Genomic DNA, 17,616 nt, shown 5'->3' on the forward strand with positions numbered 1-17,616 from the left:
ACGCCAGAGAATTCTGGTATGAAATAGTAGAAAAAAAATGGAGTCAAGAAATATCTTCCACCTCATGTAGAGTACCTGGTGGTGTTGGCTGTTTTTTGATTGAAGGCAGAGATTCCTTTCTCTGACTCTTCTGCATCCACAGCATTAGTCTCTGCCAGCGCTTTTGGGTATGGTAGCTGATGGCTCGCTTGACACAGCGTGAAGGGATTATGCCTGACAGCATCTTGCTTGTTGTGTTCATATCTATGAAACCAAGTTTGCGTACACGTCAGCCAAGGGAGGATAGCACACTGAATATTTGTCAAAATAGTCTTAAATTTCATTTGATAACCTGTTGAACGTGGCATAAGAAAGTGGTAGATCAGTAACAAACACATTTTTCAGGAATCTTTCTAGCATCATGTCAGTCCTGACTTAAATATTACCTTGTTTAGCCTTGCGTTCAATTTGGCAAGGTAAATGGAGAGAAGTGGGTTGGTTACAGCTGCCAAATGAAGTGTTGTCAGGGAGTGGGTCTTTTCTGTGGATTCCAGCCCTGTGTTGGCAGACTTAGGAGGAAACTATCGGAAAACTTCAGCTTGTTATCGTGTACTGACTACCTTGTCAGTAGTGTGAATATGCAGTAACAAAATCTATAAAGACAGAATATTTTTTTCCTGGTATCTGAAAAGAGCTTTGTCTCAATAGTAAAATATTTACCATGTAACCTGCAAATTACTTTCCATGTAATACATTTTATTACTGAGCAGAACCTACAAATAAGTTATTACTTTTGATCCCATGGCCTTCCAGTGAGTGTATGGATTGATCATAGCCACCATTCTTACACATATGGGGTCATGTGGCCAGGCCTGTCTGTTGGAGTCAGAGGTTGTTAACATTGATTGCAATTTCGGCAGATTTTGTACTTGTGTTTAGCACTGGGGAAAAAAATCAGGCTTTCTATAAGTTTCATAGGAACAGTTCAACAACCATGTCTATCCAGAGTCCTTTAATCATGGATCCCACTGGATTTTCTCATCCTGAGGATATCGTAAGGATGCTGGTTATTACATGACTTCTTCTCTACTTAGGTGGTACTCTCCGCTATGTCAGCTTATGGTCAGGCACTCTAATTTTGTGCTTAGATTACAGATATCTATCCTAGAGGGTTAGGCAATTGCTTTTACTGTGTTTTATTTGGCTCTGACAACAGAAGCAACTTCTAATGGTGCTGCTGGCCAAAAGAACCTGATGGGGTACATACTCACTAGCAGTAAAATCTGTAGGGATGAGATACCTAAAAATTGCTGTAGCTGTAGGTAGCTGGGTTGCTTGCATTACCGCAGTGAAGCACTGATCTAACACTGCTGGGGTAGTAGCCTATCAGTCAAGTAAAACTAAGTCCTTTATAACTTCCAAAGTACTTAACAGTGCTTGTTGAAGAAGACAACGGCTGCGTTTGGTTCTTTAGTGTCATTAAGCATATGAACCCATGAGCTGAAATCCCTCTTGAAAAATAAATAAGAATTACATTTAATAGGAGAAAGAGGCAGTAAACCGGGTTTGGACATACTTTTAATATTCAGTTTATTTCATGTTGTCTGAAAATTTGCAGATGTCAGTCTGCAAAGCTTAAATAGGTACATAACCCTGAAATATTGAGCAGGCAACAACAAAAATGATCCTTTGGTTTAAGACTCTTATTTGCTTCATCAGGAATGAAAATTAGTGTTTCACCACTGCACATTTGGGTTTTTTTTCCACTGGCTGTAGTCAAGGCAAACTTTTCATCTTGTCTTGATTTTTCTTATAATGATTAGTAGTAATTAATTGTGAGGGATTTCATTTTGACATCCTTAATAATAAACTGAAGAAAATTAAAGAAAAATAGGGTTTTGTTTTTACTTTCAGTACCATGAAGCTGGTTAATGTTGGTTTACAGCAGAATTTGGAGATATATTTGACACTTATTTCTGTGTGAATAGAATAGGATCTGATGTCTACGAATTGAGGTTGATCATCCAGCATTGCAATTTTGAGCATAGTTTTTTGCAGGTGGGACTTAGTTATGCTAATGGCCAGAGTGCTGAAGTAGATGAGGACGCATTACCATGATGAGAGGACATAGTTACCTCCTTTCTCTGCTGAGGTAGCAAGGGGCCATAGATGCTCAGGCATTTTCATTTCACTCTTAAGTCGCTGATAAATTTGAGATCTAATGCCTCGATCTTATTTAGGGCATTTCATCAGTGGAAACAAAGCACACTGATGGAGAGCTCATCGTGGTTTTGCTGCTTTGCAGGTGGGAATGTAGTGATGTAGAGAGGGAAATTATTTACCCTGGGTAGGACAATAAAGCAGGGGGCATCTGGGCATTCATTTGGATTCTTTTAGTCCTGGATTAATACCCTGGCATTTAAATGGCGTTCTATTTCTTACCATTTTCTTAATTTTGGCTTGAATGTGTGTCAGTCTTGCTGTAATCTTCCTACACAGACAACCTCTCTCACCTATTTTCTCTCTGCTCTGGCAAGTTCAGTTGTGAAGGAGTAAAGACAGACCACTTTGCTGTTCTGCCCTTCTTACTTGTAGGTGCCAAAGGTTCCTGTTACACAGAAAAGCTAAAATGCAGAGAGGAAGAAGCAACCAATTTTGTAATCTAAGCTTGACGTTCTACTTTTTTTTATCTGCCTGCAAAATAAATCCCTTTTCTGGTTTTCAGAACTGAGATTGGACTGTGGTTTAAATCAGCACTGAGCTGCCCTGACAGCAATCACAGCTGAGACTCTGGTCCTCAGGGTTTTCTTTCTTACCTCTTAGAAATTTCAACCCTACAGTCAGCCCATGTTTGTGATAAACAGAGTAGAGAATGTTTGGCAAGGAAATCAGAGCGAGTCTTAAGACTGAGTCCCTAACAGTAAGTAATATTCCATTCTGAATTGGTTCAGATAGCCAATTCTTCCTTGAGGAGCCCCTCTTTGGCACTGCGTAACACTGAGAAAAAGAGGCTTCACCTGGGTTTTTAAGACTGTTCTTGTGCTGCTGGGAGGAGAGTTGCTCTTAATGGCTTGGCAATGGCTGCATACTATTCACTCATCCTTATGATGAGTGGTTACTCATCCATGATATAAATTACTATATTCTCCAGGCAGTCTCATATATAATTCCTTGGCTGGAAGGAAATTCTCTCTCGTGTGTGGTGTAAGTTGGTGGCCATCTTTTTGAAATTAAAAATAAAGGCTGCCATCAGAAGGATGACTTCCTGAACAAGGCAGCACAGTACAGATAGCTACTAATAAAGGTGGAGAGAAAAAGAAAGTTTTTGCCTTGATTATTAGAAGCAATCAATTTACCATAATTAATGTAAATTATTGTAAGTGGGGAGAGATACAGAACTGCAGGGTGCTTCAGGTTTAAAGTAATTTTTTGATTAAAGTTTCCTAGGCTGTAAAACTATAATTGGGTAGGGGAAAGGAGGGGAATCCATCCATATATTATGAATTAAACAAGCTGGTCTTGAACATACTGCAATATGAGAAAAGAGTAATTAGGTGTAGAACAAAGGAGTTTCTGTGGAGCTGAGAGTGAGGGAATTACTGAGTTGACAAGCCCAACACTTTCCTTCTCCATTCTCAAGACTAAAAATTATACTTTTAACAACATGTTCCTGTGATCGGTGTATCACTCTGGTATGGATATATGTGTCAACCTCAGTGTCACTATAGTTTTTGAAGGACTTCTGTTCTCTGTCCTTTCACTTCTCTGATAAAAGTTGGATATTGTTTTGGAGACTGTCAGTCTGATATTCTTGTAACAGCGGCAGAATAATTTGAAGAAATGTAAAATGATGGATAATGATGAAATTGGGTAAGGAGACACTGGGAAACTTTGCTAGGCAGCTGGCAGGTTACATGAAAATTGGCTTGTGTTTTTAATGTAACTGCAAGTTAAAGGTCTTGATAAAACATTTGTTTCTTTCTTGCTTATCCCCAGTGTAACCAATTAAGCAGCAGTTCTGAATCACATTAGGAGGGCTGTTTGTTCTGTAACCATAGGTTTTCCAGCACTTCCTCTTTGAGACATTTTCAGAAGGTATTATGCAAGAGACTCTGCAAGCTCTCTGGACAACCTGTTCCCATGTTCCACCACCCTTAGAGTAAAAAAACCTTTTTCCAATGTATAAAAGAAATTTCCTGTATTTCAGTTTGTTCCCATTGCCTCTCACCCTGTTGCTGTGCTCTACTGAGAAGAGTCTGGCTCTGTCTTCTTTGCACCCTCCCATCAGGTATTTATATCCATTGAGGTCCCCTCAAGCCCTCTCTTCTCCAGACTGAACAGTTGCGGTCAGCTGCTCAGTCTCTCATTTTATGACAGATACTCTAATCCATTAATCATTTGTGGCCCTTTGCTGGACTCACTCCAGTAAGTTCTCTAGTCCTGGGGAGCCTGGAACTGGCCCCAGCACTCCAGATGAGTCTTATCAGGCCTGAGTGGAGTGAAAGGATCACCTCCCTTGACCTGCTGCCAGTGCCTTTCGTAGTACAGCCCAGGATGCTAGTGGTCATCTTTGGTTCACGGTCAGCTTGGTGACCATGAGGACCCCAAGGTCTTTCCCTGCAAAGCTGCTTGCCACCCAGCCAGGCCCTACCATGTACTGGTGGAGGGTGTTATTCACAGGCAAGACTTTGCATTTCCCCTTGTTGAACTTCGTTAGGTTCCTCTCTGACAAATTCTGCAGCATGTAGAGGTCTGAATGGCAGCACACCTATCTGGTGTATCAGCTAATCCTCCCAGCTTGACATCATAAGTGAATTCTGCCTCTTCATTCAGGTCATTAATGAAGAGGTTAAACAGTATCAGCCCCAGTATTGACCCCTAGAGTACTGCAGTAGGACTTTGTGCCACAGATCACAACCCCCTGAGCCCAGCTGTTCAGCTGGTTCAGTCCACCTCACTGTCCATTTACCTAGTCCATACTTAATCAGTTTGTCTTGGAGCTTCACTGAAATGAACCTTTAGCAATTGCTTTGCTATTTAGTCTTTTTTTAAATTTTTTTGTAAAGGAATAAGGCTTATGCAGTAATGTCATCCATCTGTCCCCTTCCCTCATCCCAGCTTCCCCCTCACTCTCCGTAGCTTTTGAACACACACATCAATTTCCATCAAATTTGACAGAGCAGCAGAGCCTTTACATCCAGTTCCCATAACTGTCACAAAAGTTGTCAGCAGCAGCAGAGAGAGGATGGTCTGTGAGCAAGCCACCAGGAAAGTCTCCCAGGCAAGCAGAGCCATGACCACGTGGGCTGTTGTTGGGCCTGTGTGGGCCCGTGCAGCTCAGAGCAGACCATGCACTTTGCCTTTGTCCCAGCCAGTGGCAAGGAGACCTGGGTGCAACACAAGAGGGCTGTGGGAGGGTGAGGGAACTGGAGTTCTTGCTGGGAGAGAGGAGGTTGTAAAGAATATCAAGGAAAAGCTGTATTGTGGCGGGGGTGGAGACCGGTAATGATAGTCTGCAGATCTGTAGGCAGTCAAATTTTGCTGTCTTTGCTTGCTGAATGTGTTTTTTAAAGCCCTTTCTTGATTTTGCTAGATATTCCCTAGCTGTATGGGTAAAAATGTGTGGGTTGCAAATACTCTTGCACATTAAGGGAAGCTTTATTCTGGTAAAGAGAACTACCTGCAAGCTATTCAAACGCCATGGGGAGTCCTATTACTTCATAGCGATCGTGAGATCTGCATATTTTGTACTTGCATTTGTCTTTCTTCCTCTTCTGTTTTTAGCCATGTTTGAAGTAATTAATAAACACACTCCTGTATACATTAATTTTAGGGGAATTTTGCACAACTCTCATCTTTTCATTTTCAGTACTGCTGGCTCTTACTCCAACAGTACAAAGATATATGCTATTAAGATCGCTTAAGAAGTAATTGAGGTCAAGGCTTCATCATCTTGCATTATTAATTCTCAAGGTTTACAGAAAGAGTGGCATTTTAAAACCTGTTGTAAAATTGTATACTGTATGGTACTAGCTGCTCTGCTTGCATGCATTCTGCTATATATTTCGCTGTGTCTGAACACCTGATTGGATTGCCTCTTACCATTTTTAGTTGTTTTCAATTCAGCTGTAAACTGGATTTCTCCTTCTCTACTTTCTCTCTTTCCTGTGATCTTGGAATTGTTCCCAAGGGTTTGCTGTGGGATCCAGGGCTATGGCAGAAAAGAGTTTGAGGTGATACAGCTACTTCTATACCCATAAAGCCAGTAAGAAGGTATTGTTTTTAAAACTTAGTAATGTAAGAAATATTTTGCCAAATGTGGTGAATAGTACTTCAGGAATCCCTTGGTCTTCACTGGGTTTCCTGACACTTTATCTCTAGTTGCAGTATGTCAGGAGATTTCAGGACAGCTCTCCAGACAGGTCTTTTTACGGGTTAATCCAATTAATCTTTGCAAAAGAAATGCATAAAGACATAGGTAAGCTATAATTTAACCTCTTTCCTATCTTCCTCTATTCTTAACTGGTTTGTTTCTTCTTGGTGTCTGCTTATTTTACCAGGGATCTCAGCTGGTTGTCCCAGAGACTGTAACACTGATACAACATACTTAAAAGTATAAGTAATTGCTTTGCAGGGTCATCATTACAGATGGTGTCTCTAAGACCTCCAGCACTCCAGTCTGGAGTGCTGACCTCATCTTTCTTTTCAGTGCTACTTTTTGTACTGTGAACATGTAGCAGACTTCTCCATCCAGGACAGTCATCTCCATTCCTTTGGCCTGTTCTCTGTGTGTTTTCTTCCACTGCTGTTCCAGAGAGACTCAGAAAGAGCTACCAGGATAGGTCTGGGCCTCCAGGGACTCCTCGGGCTTTTGATTTGTCATCTGGGTCCAAGAATTTAAGATGCAAATTAATGTTTTCATCTTCAACTTGTTCAGTGCTGGACTTTGTCAACAGCTCAGCTGATGCAGTTGACTCTTAGCTCAAGGAAGGGCAGGCAGCAGAGTATTTAGCACTTGTCAAGTCAGGGATATCATTAGAGCTGACAAGGGGAGGCATGCCCAGATCTTGCTCTTATGTTTGCTGCAGGCAAGCTTTGTCAGGCCCTCATCTTTCAGGTTGTTTGCATTGCAGACTATTTGAGTTAGTCTATCGCTTAAATTAGCATAGTCTCATCCTTGCTATGCTGTTTTACTCTTACTCATGTTTGAGTTTCTCATGGACCAGGATCTGTCTTTGTCCGTTGTCTAGTATGAGGTTTTCCACTTAACTTCATCCTCTTGTTTAAATTGATAGCACTGCACCAGCCCTTGACATGCTGAAGTCTCTCGTACTAATAGGAAGTATCTGGTTTCGAACATTTTCTTCAAGAATACCACTTTTTATTTCTAACAGTACAAAACTGACGTGATGAAAGTGTGAGGGTTTTTTTAACTTCTTCAAATAAAATAAAAAATTCACATTTATTCCTGGACACTTAATCAAGTTACAGCCTTTGAAACCTTTTCCCAGTGAGTACAAAGTACTTTAAACGACATGTGTAAATGAGCAACAGCACAGCTGCTAATTGTGCTAACAGATGTAAATAGAAAAAAACATTACTTTTCTAATGCTAAAAGTATTTATAGAAACTATTATTCATCTTTCATAACACTGATTATGGATGGAGCCTCTTTCAGATTCAGCAAAGTTGATGGAACTTTTGCAGATGGTTTGACTTGCTGAGGTAATGATAGAAATGTGGAAAAATTGCGGATATTTTAAAGCTTTTGTTTTATGTGCTTTAGGTAAATCAGTGGCTTAAAAGGAAAGCATTCTTCTAATGAATGCAAAGCAAAAGCATGGCGTTAAAACAGAAACATACAGGAGGGTTGTTGAATGCAAACAAAGGGTCTGACCTCTTTGAGCTGAGTTTCCCATGTGCCTCACCTGCCCAGTCAGGTTGGTTTGAATATCATTAGGCTTGAGTAGAGTATGACTTGCAAAAACCCTCTCGCCAGACCCAGGCAGCTCCCATTTCCTCTGTGCTTGTAATTTATCCATTAAGACATCAGATCCCAAGGACTTGCTCTCTTGGGAATGAGTGTCATCCTTATGGGTGGAAGTGCATTTGCAGCACAGAGGAGGTTAACATCAGTGTAATTGGGATGACTCAGGTAATTTTCTGGAAGGACTTTCTCTGTAACCCTTTCCAGCAACTGAATTGACAAGACAGCTAGTGTGCGTGGCACGCAGGGCATTGGAGGAACGGGGAGACAAGCACCTGCCATAGACACTGAGTGACCAAGCAATCTCTGTGCTCCCTGGTTTAACTCCCGGGAGGTTTTCTTTGTTTCCAGCAACCTGAGAAAATTCATAAATGATAATAAGCAAATCGGTCACAGTCAGGGCAAATCCTCAGTCATTTGGCACTGGGGCCATATGACAAGAGGACTTGCAAAAGTCTCCACCATCTGCCTCCAGCCAAGCTGCTCTGTAAGGCAAAGGGCAGATTGGGCAAGAGCGTCCAGACCTGCAAAGCATTTGATCCAGGGAACAACTTTCTTTGGGAAGCTGCTTTGCCCTCTTCAGCTGGCTCAGTTCGCTCGCCTTGGCACAAATGGGATTTAGATGTAGTTATCCCTGGCTACTCCAGCAGCTTTCACACCCTGCCTCCTAATCCATAGCCCTTTCCTCTTCTGATAAATTCATAGTGCTTTTTTCCTTTATCTATGCTTCACTGGCAAACAACAGAAGGTTTGCAGAAGCATGAGGGAAATGGTTCATACTTAAAATCTGAGAATCTCAAACAAATGGATGTGCCTCTGCATGTTCAGCGTGCTAATGCTTCGCTCTCTTTGCAGCACATCTTTGACTTCTCCCCAGAGCAGTGTCCTGGCATGCAGGTCACTATTTTTCACATCAATTCTGTAACCTACCTATATGTACAGCTATTTTTCAAAAAAAGGTCCAAAACTTAGTGCTTCTCTTCTTCCCCACCATGCTGTTTTTTCCAAATAATCACAGTAAAAACAGCAGTGGTGTTTTTTGGGTGTGCTTGGGGTTTTTCTTCCCCTGCAGTGAAAATTCCACCATTTTATTCCCCTTAGGACTTAGCTACCAAAGAGATCTACTAAAGCATTTTCTCATCATTTTGCAAAATCAGAATTGCTTGATGTCTAGAAACGGTGTTTAGAATCTGAAGTAGAGAACACGGGCCGTGAAAATTGATGCAGTTTTGACTGCACCTGCAAGGCATGGGAGCCTGAGGGAGATACCTATTTATAGGTTTTTCACCCCCCACTCTTTCTTCATAGGACTAAAATTTAATTACAGAGCTTGGAAAATTCTTCAGATGGTGTAGAGGCTGAGCTAAACAAAACAATGACAGGGAAATGATAGCAAGGCAGGTACATGAACTGGAGAAACACCTCATACTTGAGATTTTTTTGGTATTACTCAGAGGTTTCATTCAGCTCCTTTTTAAATGGGAGTGGGTGTGTGGGGCTTGATTGGCATGAATTCCTGTAAGATGGAAAAGAAAGAACAGGTCACTTTAAATATAATTTATAGAGCTAATGGATAAATCTACCTGGTTGTTATATCTTCCTCCTAAAGCTTTGGCTGGAGCTGAGCAATGTCATCGTGTTCCTGGTGCTCAGAAGACCCCTTTACTAAACTGCACTTTAAGTAAAGCAACAAGTAAGGTTCTGACAGAAATTGTTTGTAATTTAGCCTTGGTGATAAACTTCGGATTAAGTTAATGCTCTGTTAAAATAGTGCATTATTATTATCATCATCATCGTTATTTCATTGTTTGCTTTAACACAAAGGCAGAAAGGGCAGGAGCAATTGAGTATTTTTGTGATTTTTTTTTTTCTTTCTCTCTGTTTGAATTTTACAGAATTGTAAATCTAAACAACACGAAGGGGGATTAGAATTTGTCACAGTATCTGGGTTGTAGTAGGCACAATCGAGGGACAGATGTGGTACATTGTGCATTTTCCTTCAAGGACTGGCCAGCGTGGCCTTCAGCCTTGGTCTCTAACATATTTGAGGGTGGAAACTGAGATTAATATTGTGAGTAGGAAGAAGAAAAATTTTGCTAAATCCTGCGGTGTGTGAAGTGGTACCAGTAGTGGGTATATTAAGGGTAATGAGCTAAATCTACTTTGCTTTGGGCTTTTTTTATTGTGTGATTATTAGGTGTACATTTGTTTTACATTAAAAAAAAAAAAAATCCCTGAGATAACATTTCCATTTCAACTTTTCCAAACATCTCTGGTAGCTGTCACAGAAGTATTGTGTTTGCTTTGGATAACTGAGGAGACCTTCCTTCTTTTTCAAATTAAAAGCTTAATAATAGACAAGCAGTTAATCAGTACAACTCAGTGCAGTACAAATTATTGAAAAAACAGTCTCCTCTCTTAGAGGTGCCAAACCAGGTCAAACCCCGTTTTCAAAAAGGTACCTATTTCTTGAGCGTGCGCTTCAATATGCTTTTACAAATTGTGGACTGTGCTTCTCTTCTGGAGTTGAGGTGGCTGTTTTCCTTTTGTTTCCATAATTGTCTATATATTGTCTCCCAAGCATTTCTCAAAGATACATAATTTGTGATAAAGTACCTCTCTGGCCAGCGACTGGGGTTGATTATGCCTTCAGTGTAAAATATCTTGTAGTAACAACTTTTTATAGTCTGCCATATTTTTTAAATTTCATTTCAGTGTGGCATGTTTTTAAGATGAGCATCTCATCAGTTGAGAATTAAGTAAATTGATTAATATTACACCAGTTAAATATTTTTTTTAATCTAAAGTTAATTAGATAAGGATTTCCTTTTTAATATTTATGCAAATCATTGCACATATGCTGTCTGGTAAGAGCATACAGTACAAATTTAAATCATGAAATCAGTTAAGTTGTTTGAAATCAATGTTTTGGCCAGAGTTCTTACTAAAAATTTTTTTTAAGGCTATTTGTTGAACTTCTTTGTATAAACAAAGCTTCTTTGTTTAAGTACAAAAATACACCCCGGAGAAGTGCAATGGGATGCATATTTTAAATTCATGGTCTGTGCTGTAACACACTTTTCAGCTAATGATATTGTGAAATACATCACAGCTTATATTCCATACTGTTCCTCCACTGAGGGATTTTGATTTTTTCCCTTCAATTGATTGTCCCTGTATGATTTTCATCAGATGAAGTGGTGACTTGGCCAGCATTACTCATGCAGTAAATACTTCCCACGGGGCTGTTCACATATCACTCTTCTTTCCCTCTCACCTCCACGCAGCTCAGGGCAAAGCTGCTTTGGGTCTGCTCCAAAACTGTATACTCACTCTCCCGTTTTAGATGGCTTCTTCTCATAAATGCATTAGAGAACCGAGCACCTTCAGAGCTGGACTTCCAGGGTCTTGCTTGTACTGGGTGAGGACAGGGACCTGGAGGTGGGGCAGGGGGGGACACACTGTAGCCCAGAGCTTGGGAGCTACAGGGGTGGCGTGTGGGGCAGGGCAGTGAGGCCCTCGGTCCCCACTGAGCTGTGTCCAGGCTCATCTATACCTCTTAGCATCCAGCTGGAGCTGGGAGAGGACCTGCTATGCTCTTTTGGAGCATGCTTAGAGGAATTATGTTTTATTTTGCTTACATATTTCTTAGTTTGGTATTCCCAGCTGATCATCATATACCCATTTTCCTTTAAAAAGTAAGGGGAGGAAGGCATTTGTTCAATCATATAACCTGATAATTGTCGTGTCCATCCTGTTACTGTGCTTGTGTGATGGGATGGCCCTTGTGCTAAGTGGATACTGGCATTGTCTGAGCTTCCATTTCCCATACTGCCTACAAGGCTAGTGCCTAATTTCGGTCCCTGAATCACATCATTCCGTTTTGCACAGAGGGTGTCTAACTCCTGGCTTCGCACCAGGCACAGATCTCTCCAGTCACATCTGTGTGTCCTTCTACCCTGGAGAAGGTAATGTGGCTGGTGGTGCTCCCAGATAGAAACCAAAGCCTTATTCCTCCCTACCACCCAGCACATTTCCAGAGAAACCAAAGGCAGTTTTGTCCACCTCTTACTCCATCTATCTTCTGTCTTGAAATCTGTGACGGTAATACTGTACAGTGATGTTGGTGAAGGGGAAATGATGGTAGTTTAAAATTAGATTTCCCCTTTGAACAGCTCTTCCGGGTGGTATTTCCAGCACTCCCTGATGGCCTGTAAGGGCTTAATGGCTGGCTGAGTTGTTTCTGATGATGTTTCATGTTTAATAGCATCAGTGCTTCCGCAGTAAAACGTCACAGTAACAGTCAACACTCTCCCCCTTCACCAGTCATTGGCCTGACAACTCTGATGACATGATGCTTCTTCAGCACAGAGACAGGCAGCTGTGCCTCTGGCCAAGCTAGCAGTGGGACGTGATCCAGGTGCAGAGGGACGTGGCAGGAGCCCCACCAGGCAAAGTAACCACTGCCATCAGCTAGATGAATGTTCTGGCAGGCTTTAGGTTTTTTTAATAAGCGTAGCTATCTGGCACAACCTGCCTTCTAGACCATCTTTCTAATAGTCCTACACTTAGGAACTCTCCTTGAAGACAAGTTAAGAGGGGGTAAAATGCACTGCATTGTGTCACGGAGAGTATCAGGGCAGGTATGTACTGCATGGTGGTGGGTGCTTGCATCCACATGGCAGTGAACAACGTGTCTCCAGCTCCATTCTCTGTGAAATGAGTCCATTTTCTTTCCCTTGGCATTCCTAGCAAGATTTTGTATGTGCTTCTTTATAATGCAGAATATGTGCTGCTCTGATTTTTTTTTTACTTCTGATTATTCAGGTCTGCACGTAAACAGATGTGCAAATAGAAGAGTGCCCCCTTTTAATCAGGACCTGTTAAGCCATATGGCATGTGAGGATGGAATATTACAGCTATGGGATGAGAACCTGCTGTTCAGTACCCAGGTTCACATGCAGCGAGTACAGTGTTAATATATTCTTGACAATGCTGTCAGTTCCATCATCTGACAAGTCAGCCTAAGTGGCAGCATGGATTTCTGGAGCATTCCTTCTCCGCTGAGGTTAAGTCAGTGCCAAGAGTTTGTCTTCCCATTTGAAAAGGTACAGGTAAAAAAGCAGAGGATGCTCTGAGCTGCCTGTACCACACTGCTTTCAGATGTTGTAGATACAGTGAAGACTCAGTTGGCTCTACTGCGTGTCCAGTGGTGTTTCTTTGCCTAGTTTTTTTCAGTGACCTGTCTCTTGGAGAATCACAAGAGTAGGAAAGTCCAAGAGGCTTCATGTATCAGGTGCAGTGTTGTGACCGACGTGCTCTAATGTTGTGAGTGCCCAAGAACAGGCTGACAGCAAGTGTTGCTGCTGTGAGCGATCAGTCCATAATACTCAGAACGACCATCATAGCCAGTAAATGAGAGGTTTCCACATCGTTTGCTGGAATTGTAATGGAGTAATTGTTGGAAGTTAGTAATTGTTCTAGTTGGCATCAATGTATCAGAGTTGAAAACAAATTCAGAAGGTGACTTTTCTTTTGTTTGTGTGATATTATAACAGAATTGAGGTACCTAGAGATTCTTCTTGCCTGAGGCAGCCTGAGATCTGGGAAACGCTCTAATAGACATGCTGTCTTTAAGTAGTTACTTCAAAAACACTACAGCGTGATATTCTGCTATGATAACTGTCATCACAGGATTGAAGTTGCCCAGTATCTGAAATCTTATTTAAAATGAAGACAGCATTAGCTCTGTAGCATTAGTTTCTTAGCACACTTAATGTATGGTTGTATGAGCATGGAAACGGGTGTGCTTGCAGCAGAGTTAAAAGCCACTACACAGAATATTGCCTTTAGCAGGTGCCGTGTTGTACCAAAATAGCCGCTCCTTTCTCCTAAGAAGTGCAGGCAGCCTGTCTCTAAGGAGCAAAGGGATTTCTGCAGCCCTAAAGAATTGGTTTCTTTCCAGCAGTCAGTCCTTGCAGGGTTCCTCTCCACACCTGGGCTCCTACTGCCCGATGCCAGGGTGTCAAGCATCTTACAGTGATTTCCTGTAACAGATGCTTGAATTTATATTCTCTGCTTTTATTTCTTCCAAAGCACAGATCTGTACTTCTCTTGAGAAGAGCCTCTAATTGCATTTATACTTTTGTGTCCACGCCTATGAAAACTTTTGGCCTTAAACCATGTTTCAGACTTCAAGATTCAGAGCACTTTGCATATAATTTTGTGGACATCTCTGTGATGCACTTTATCAATTGGAAGACAAAATCACGGGCAACACTGCTGATGGATTGTAGTTCTCTGATCCTTTGATTTAGGACTTTAACCATAAGACAACCTTTACCCTCTTGCTGACAGAAAAACTCATCGGCAGAAAGCCAAGCCATCGTAAAGGGAGCTGATCAGGCAGTCTTTGAAGCATGGTGTTGGGTCCGAGGAGATATCAATGCATTCTGAAGCTAGCTGCAGCAAAAATGCTATATTACTGGATTTTTCTGGTCCGATGTGATATCTAGCAAAATTTTTAGTGGCAGTATATAGCTAAATGCTGATCAAGACATGGGGGGAAATCCACATTTTTTTTAAAACGGGGGACACACAAGCTAGAAGCAGGCAGTTAGCCAAGGGAGGGGATACTTTTTAGCTTTGACGATTCCTGTTTCTATTTTAAGTATCACACCATATATTTCAAATTTTAGAATGGGTTACTGCGTGCCCCTGCAAGGGAAGACAGCTCTCTCCCCATGTTTAAAACAAGCTTCACAGTTACAGATGACTACTTGCTACTTTTCAGACCCTCTTAGCAGTATTAGTACAAAGTTATGGTGCATACTGCAGTGCTCAACTTTTATCTACTGTTAACAAAAAAAGTAAAAGTCCTTGAACAATGAACGACCATTACTTGCATGGGGCACTAAATTAAGTGTTGCTCTGCCTGTAAAACTTCATTTTATTTAGCTCTTTGCTGAGTGGACTGTACCAGAACACTCAGTGTGCGTTTGAAGGGCATCATTTTATGTATCAGCAAACCTGGAGCTGCTCTTTTTGAAGTACGTTGTTTAAAGCAGCAGCGTGCCTTGCTGCGATACCTCGGGCCGTGGCAGCGAGACTTTGTCCCTTCCTAGTAAAAGCAGAGCCTTGACCTGGGTGAATAGAGGATTTTGGTGCTTCTGTGGCCCCTGCTCTCTGGGCAGCTCCACTGTACCAGGACACTGCGTTCAAAACCTCTTCGTCGGTTGCTTGTGTTGGTTTTTTTATATTCTAGCCAGCATGCAACACTGCAAGCTGGAAATCGAGTAAGAAGCACTTTGCTGTTAACCCCCCACTTGAATCTGGAGCACAGGCCGCTTGGTGTGCTTGTGTTGAACGTATTTAATGACAGGCCGTAAGCATGTGAGGCAAGGTTCAGGTTCAGGCTCAGAATAACGTTAGAGGAATGTAGCATCTGTCTGACATCCCAGCTAGGACAAGTGTCAAATGAGGAAAGTATGACAGAATTTCTCTCATTCGGCATCTCCGTGCTTTCATAACGATAAACTACCAGGAATGTGCGCTTTTCCATAGACACAGAGGTTTTATAATAGTCCCGTAGGTTTTCTGGGGAGGGCTGCAGGTGTGTGTTCCCTCCGAGCCACTTTAACAAACAAGTAACTTGGATGATGAATTTCTAATTTTCTAGGCTATATTATATGACCAAAAAAACTCAAAAAAGTAGTGATTATTTGCTTAATTATGTGCTAGCTATACCGTTACCAGAGAGAGGCCAGAATGAATATTTGGGACAGAGCTGCCTTAGGACCCACAGCTTTTGTAACAGTTCCTGCCATAGCCTTGCCTCTCCTACCCGGTGAGGACAGCTTCCCTTTTTTCTCTAAAACCATGGCCAGATCTTTGCTGTGCCACTAGCTGTGACTCAGCCTCCTGGCACCAGCGACCTGTCAGGCGCAGTCTGTTTGTACCTATGGTGACGGCTGGTGAGGACAAACCCTTTGTTCAGTTCAGTCCCCAGAGGAGATCACCCTCAGAGCACGGACGTCTGCTTGCAAGGACTCGAGCGGTTGCCCCAGTTCTCGTACACCGTGTCAGAAACTGGTACTGGCTCTCAGGGAGAGCACTGGGCCTTTCACTTGGTGGAAAGTTGACCCCAGAAGTGCTAACGTGGGAATCCAACACCTGTGGTCCTACATGAGTCCCTCTCTGACATGCTTGGGGTAATTCTGACTGTGTTTTCCTCTAGGAGGACTTTCGGAATAAAGTTGAAGATTACATTAAGCGCTATGCGAGATGATGAAGGGAGATGGATGGCAGGACCATGGCTTCCACACTAGAGTTGCCCTTAACTTCAACAACAACAAAACCAGCCCGGATTGTACTAGTCCTGTGTCCATGTTGTACTGAAGAAGAAAAATAACTTCATAACTTGTCCATGTTAAAAGGAGAGTTCAGCATCAATACAGCAAGAAATTGTGTATGTTGGTTGAAAAAGTTGTTTGCTTACTTTTAAAAAAATGTTTACTCTTCTGAACTGTACTGTATATCCTGTTGATGAGATATGCTTGAGAAGTTAAAAGAAATCACTATTGAAATTGTAATTATACTTTTTTTTTTTTAACTCTTGCCTGGTTTGGAGGGGGGAACGAAAAACCTAAACACAGAAAAGGCGGTGTGTTTTTGGAACACTTCAAGTTGGCAATAAAGTGGTCTCCTGTGAACCAAATCACAATGCTGTTGCCTTTGGTGAGCAGAAACAATCCAAGCTTTTTCCAAGACTCATTTAGCTGAGGCTTAGGGCTTGCCACAGTGCAAGTGCTCGATGCAGTTCTGCTTCTGATATTGAAATTCTTGGTGATATTTAATGTGAGTACATTTTTGTCACACATTTGGAATTTTTACATTGTTATTTTCAGCTCCTGTTTGAGCTACAGTATTTTTTGTTTCTATTCGTTGTGTGAAGTAGTTAAAAGAAATATAGGCTAATCCATAACTTAAGTAAATGTGTAGTATAGTAAAATTATATATATAAAAAACATATTTCTGTGAAAATTTAGTGACAGAGATTTTTTTTTTTAAGAAATCTGCCTTTGACTTTCTGACCTGGATGTGGTGAGGGAGTATCAGATGCTGTTCGATCTGATGAAAGTGAATTCAAGCACGGTTACCTGGAGAACACCTAATTGTGTTCTTCAAACTTCTGCACTGAAAGTGAATGACTAATAATGCAGCTGAGAATAATAACGCACTGCACCCTCCTTTAAACACTCGTGCGCGCCTGGCTTTCTTGGTAATTTGAAAGGATATGATGCTATAATTGCCTTTTCTGTAAGTAGCTGTCTATCAAACACAGAGTGAGTATGTGCAAGCAGGGATCCTTCAGAAGGGAGTAGCATGTACCTCAGGAGTCACTTCAGCGTAAATGCCGTGAGAAGTGTGCCTGTCGTGTGCCAGAGCTCCCTCCCTGCCGCTGCCCCCCGGCCCAGGCGCTGCCCGGGGCTGCCGACCTGAGCTGGGGGTCTCGGCACAGCTGCAGAGCCCCACCTGCATTTCGCTCGTGGGATCGCCCAGAGGAAGTGCAAAGGAACCCATTCAAGCTTTTATAAATAGATAAACCATCGAAATAAATGTTTGTGTGGCTTCATACAGAGCAAGTGTTG

The 17,616-nt window shown here is 41.8% G+C and overlaps 1 protein-coding gene across 7 annotated transcripts in view; it reads left to right on the forward strand.

Annotated features, from left to right (window-relative positions):
- The window catches only part of UBE2F (ubiquitin conjugating enzyme E2 F (putative)), an 82,544-nt gene extending 65,516 nt beyond the window's left edge, over window positions 1–17,028 (forward strand). For all 7 annotated transcript variants that reach the window (XM_064452129.1, XM_064452126.1, XM_064452125.1 and 4 more), the window contains one exon: window positions 16,203–17,028. In XM_064452129.1, coding sequence (XP_064308199.1) covers window positions 16,203–16,293 — 91 coding nt within the window. In that variant the 3' untranslated portion in view covers window positions 16,294–17,028. The remainder of the gene's footprint in view (window positions 1–16,202) is intronic.
- Window positions 17,029–17,616: the final 588 nt, after the last annotated feature.

The sequence above is a fragment of the Phalacrocorax carbo genome, chromosome 5 (genome assembly GCF_963921805.1).
Source record: "Phalacrocorax carbo chromosome 5, bPhaCar2.1, whole genome shotgun sequence".
NCBI classification, from domain to species: domain Eukaryota; kingdom Metazoa; phylum Chordata; class Aves; order Suliformes; family Phalacrocoracidae; genus Phalacrocorax; species Phalacrocorax carbo.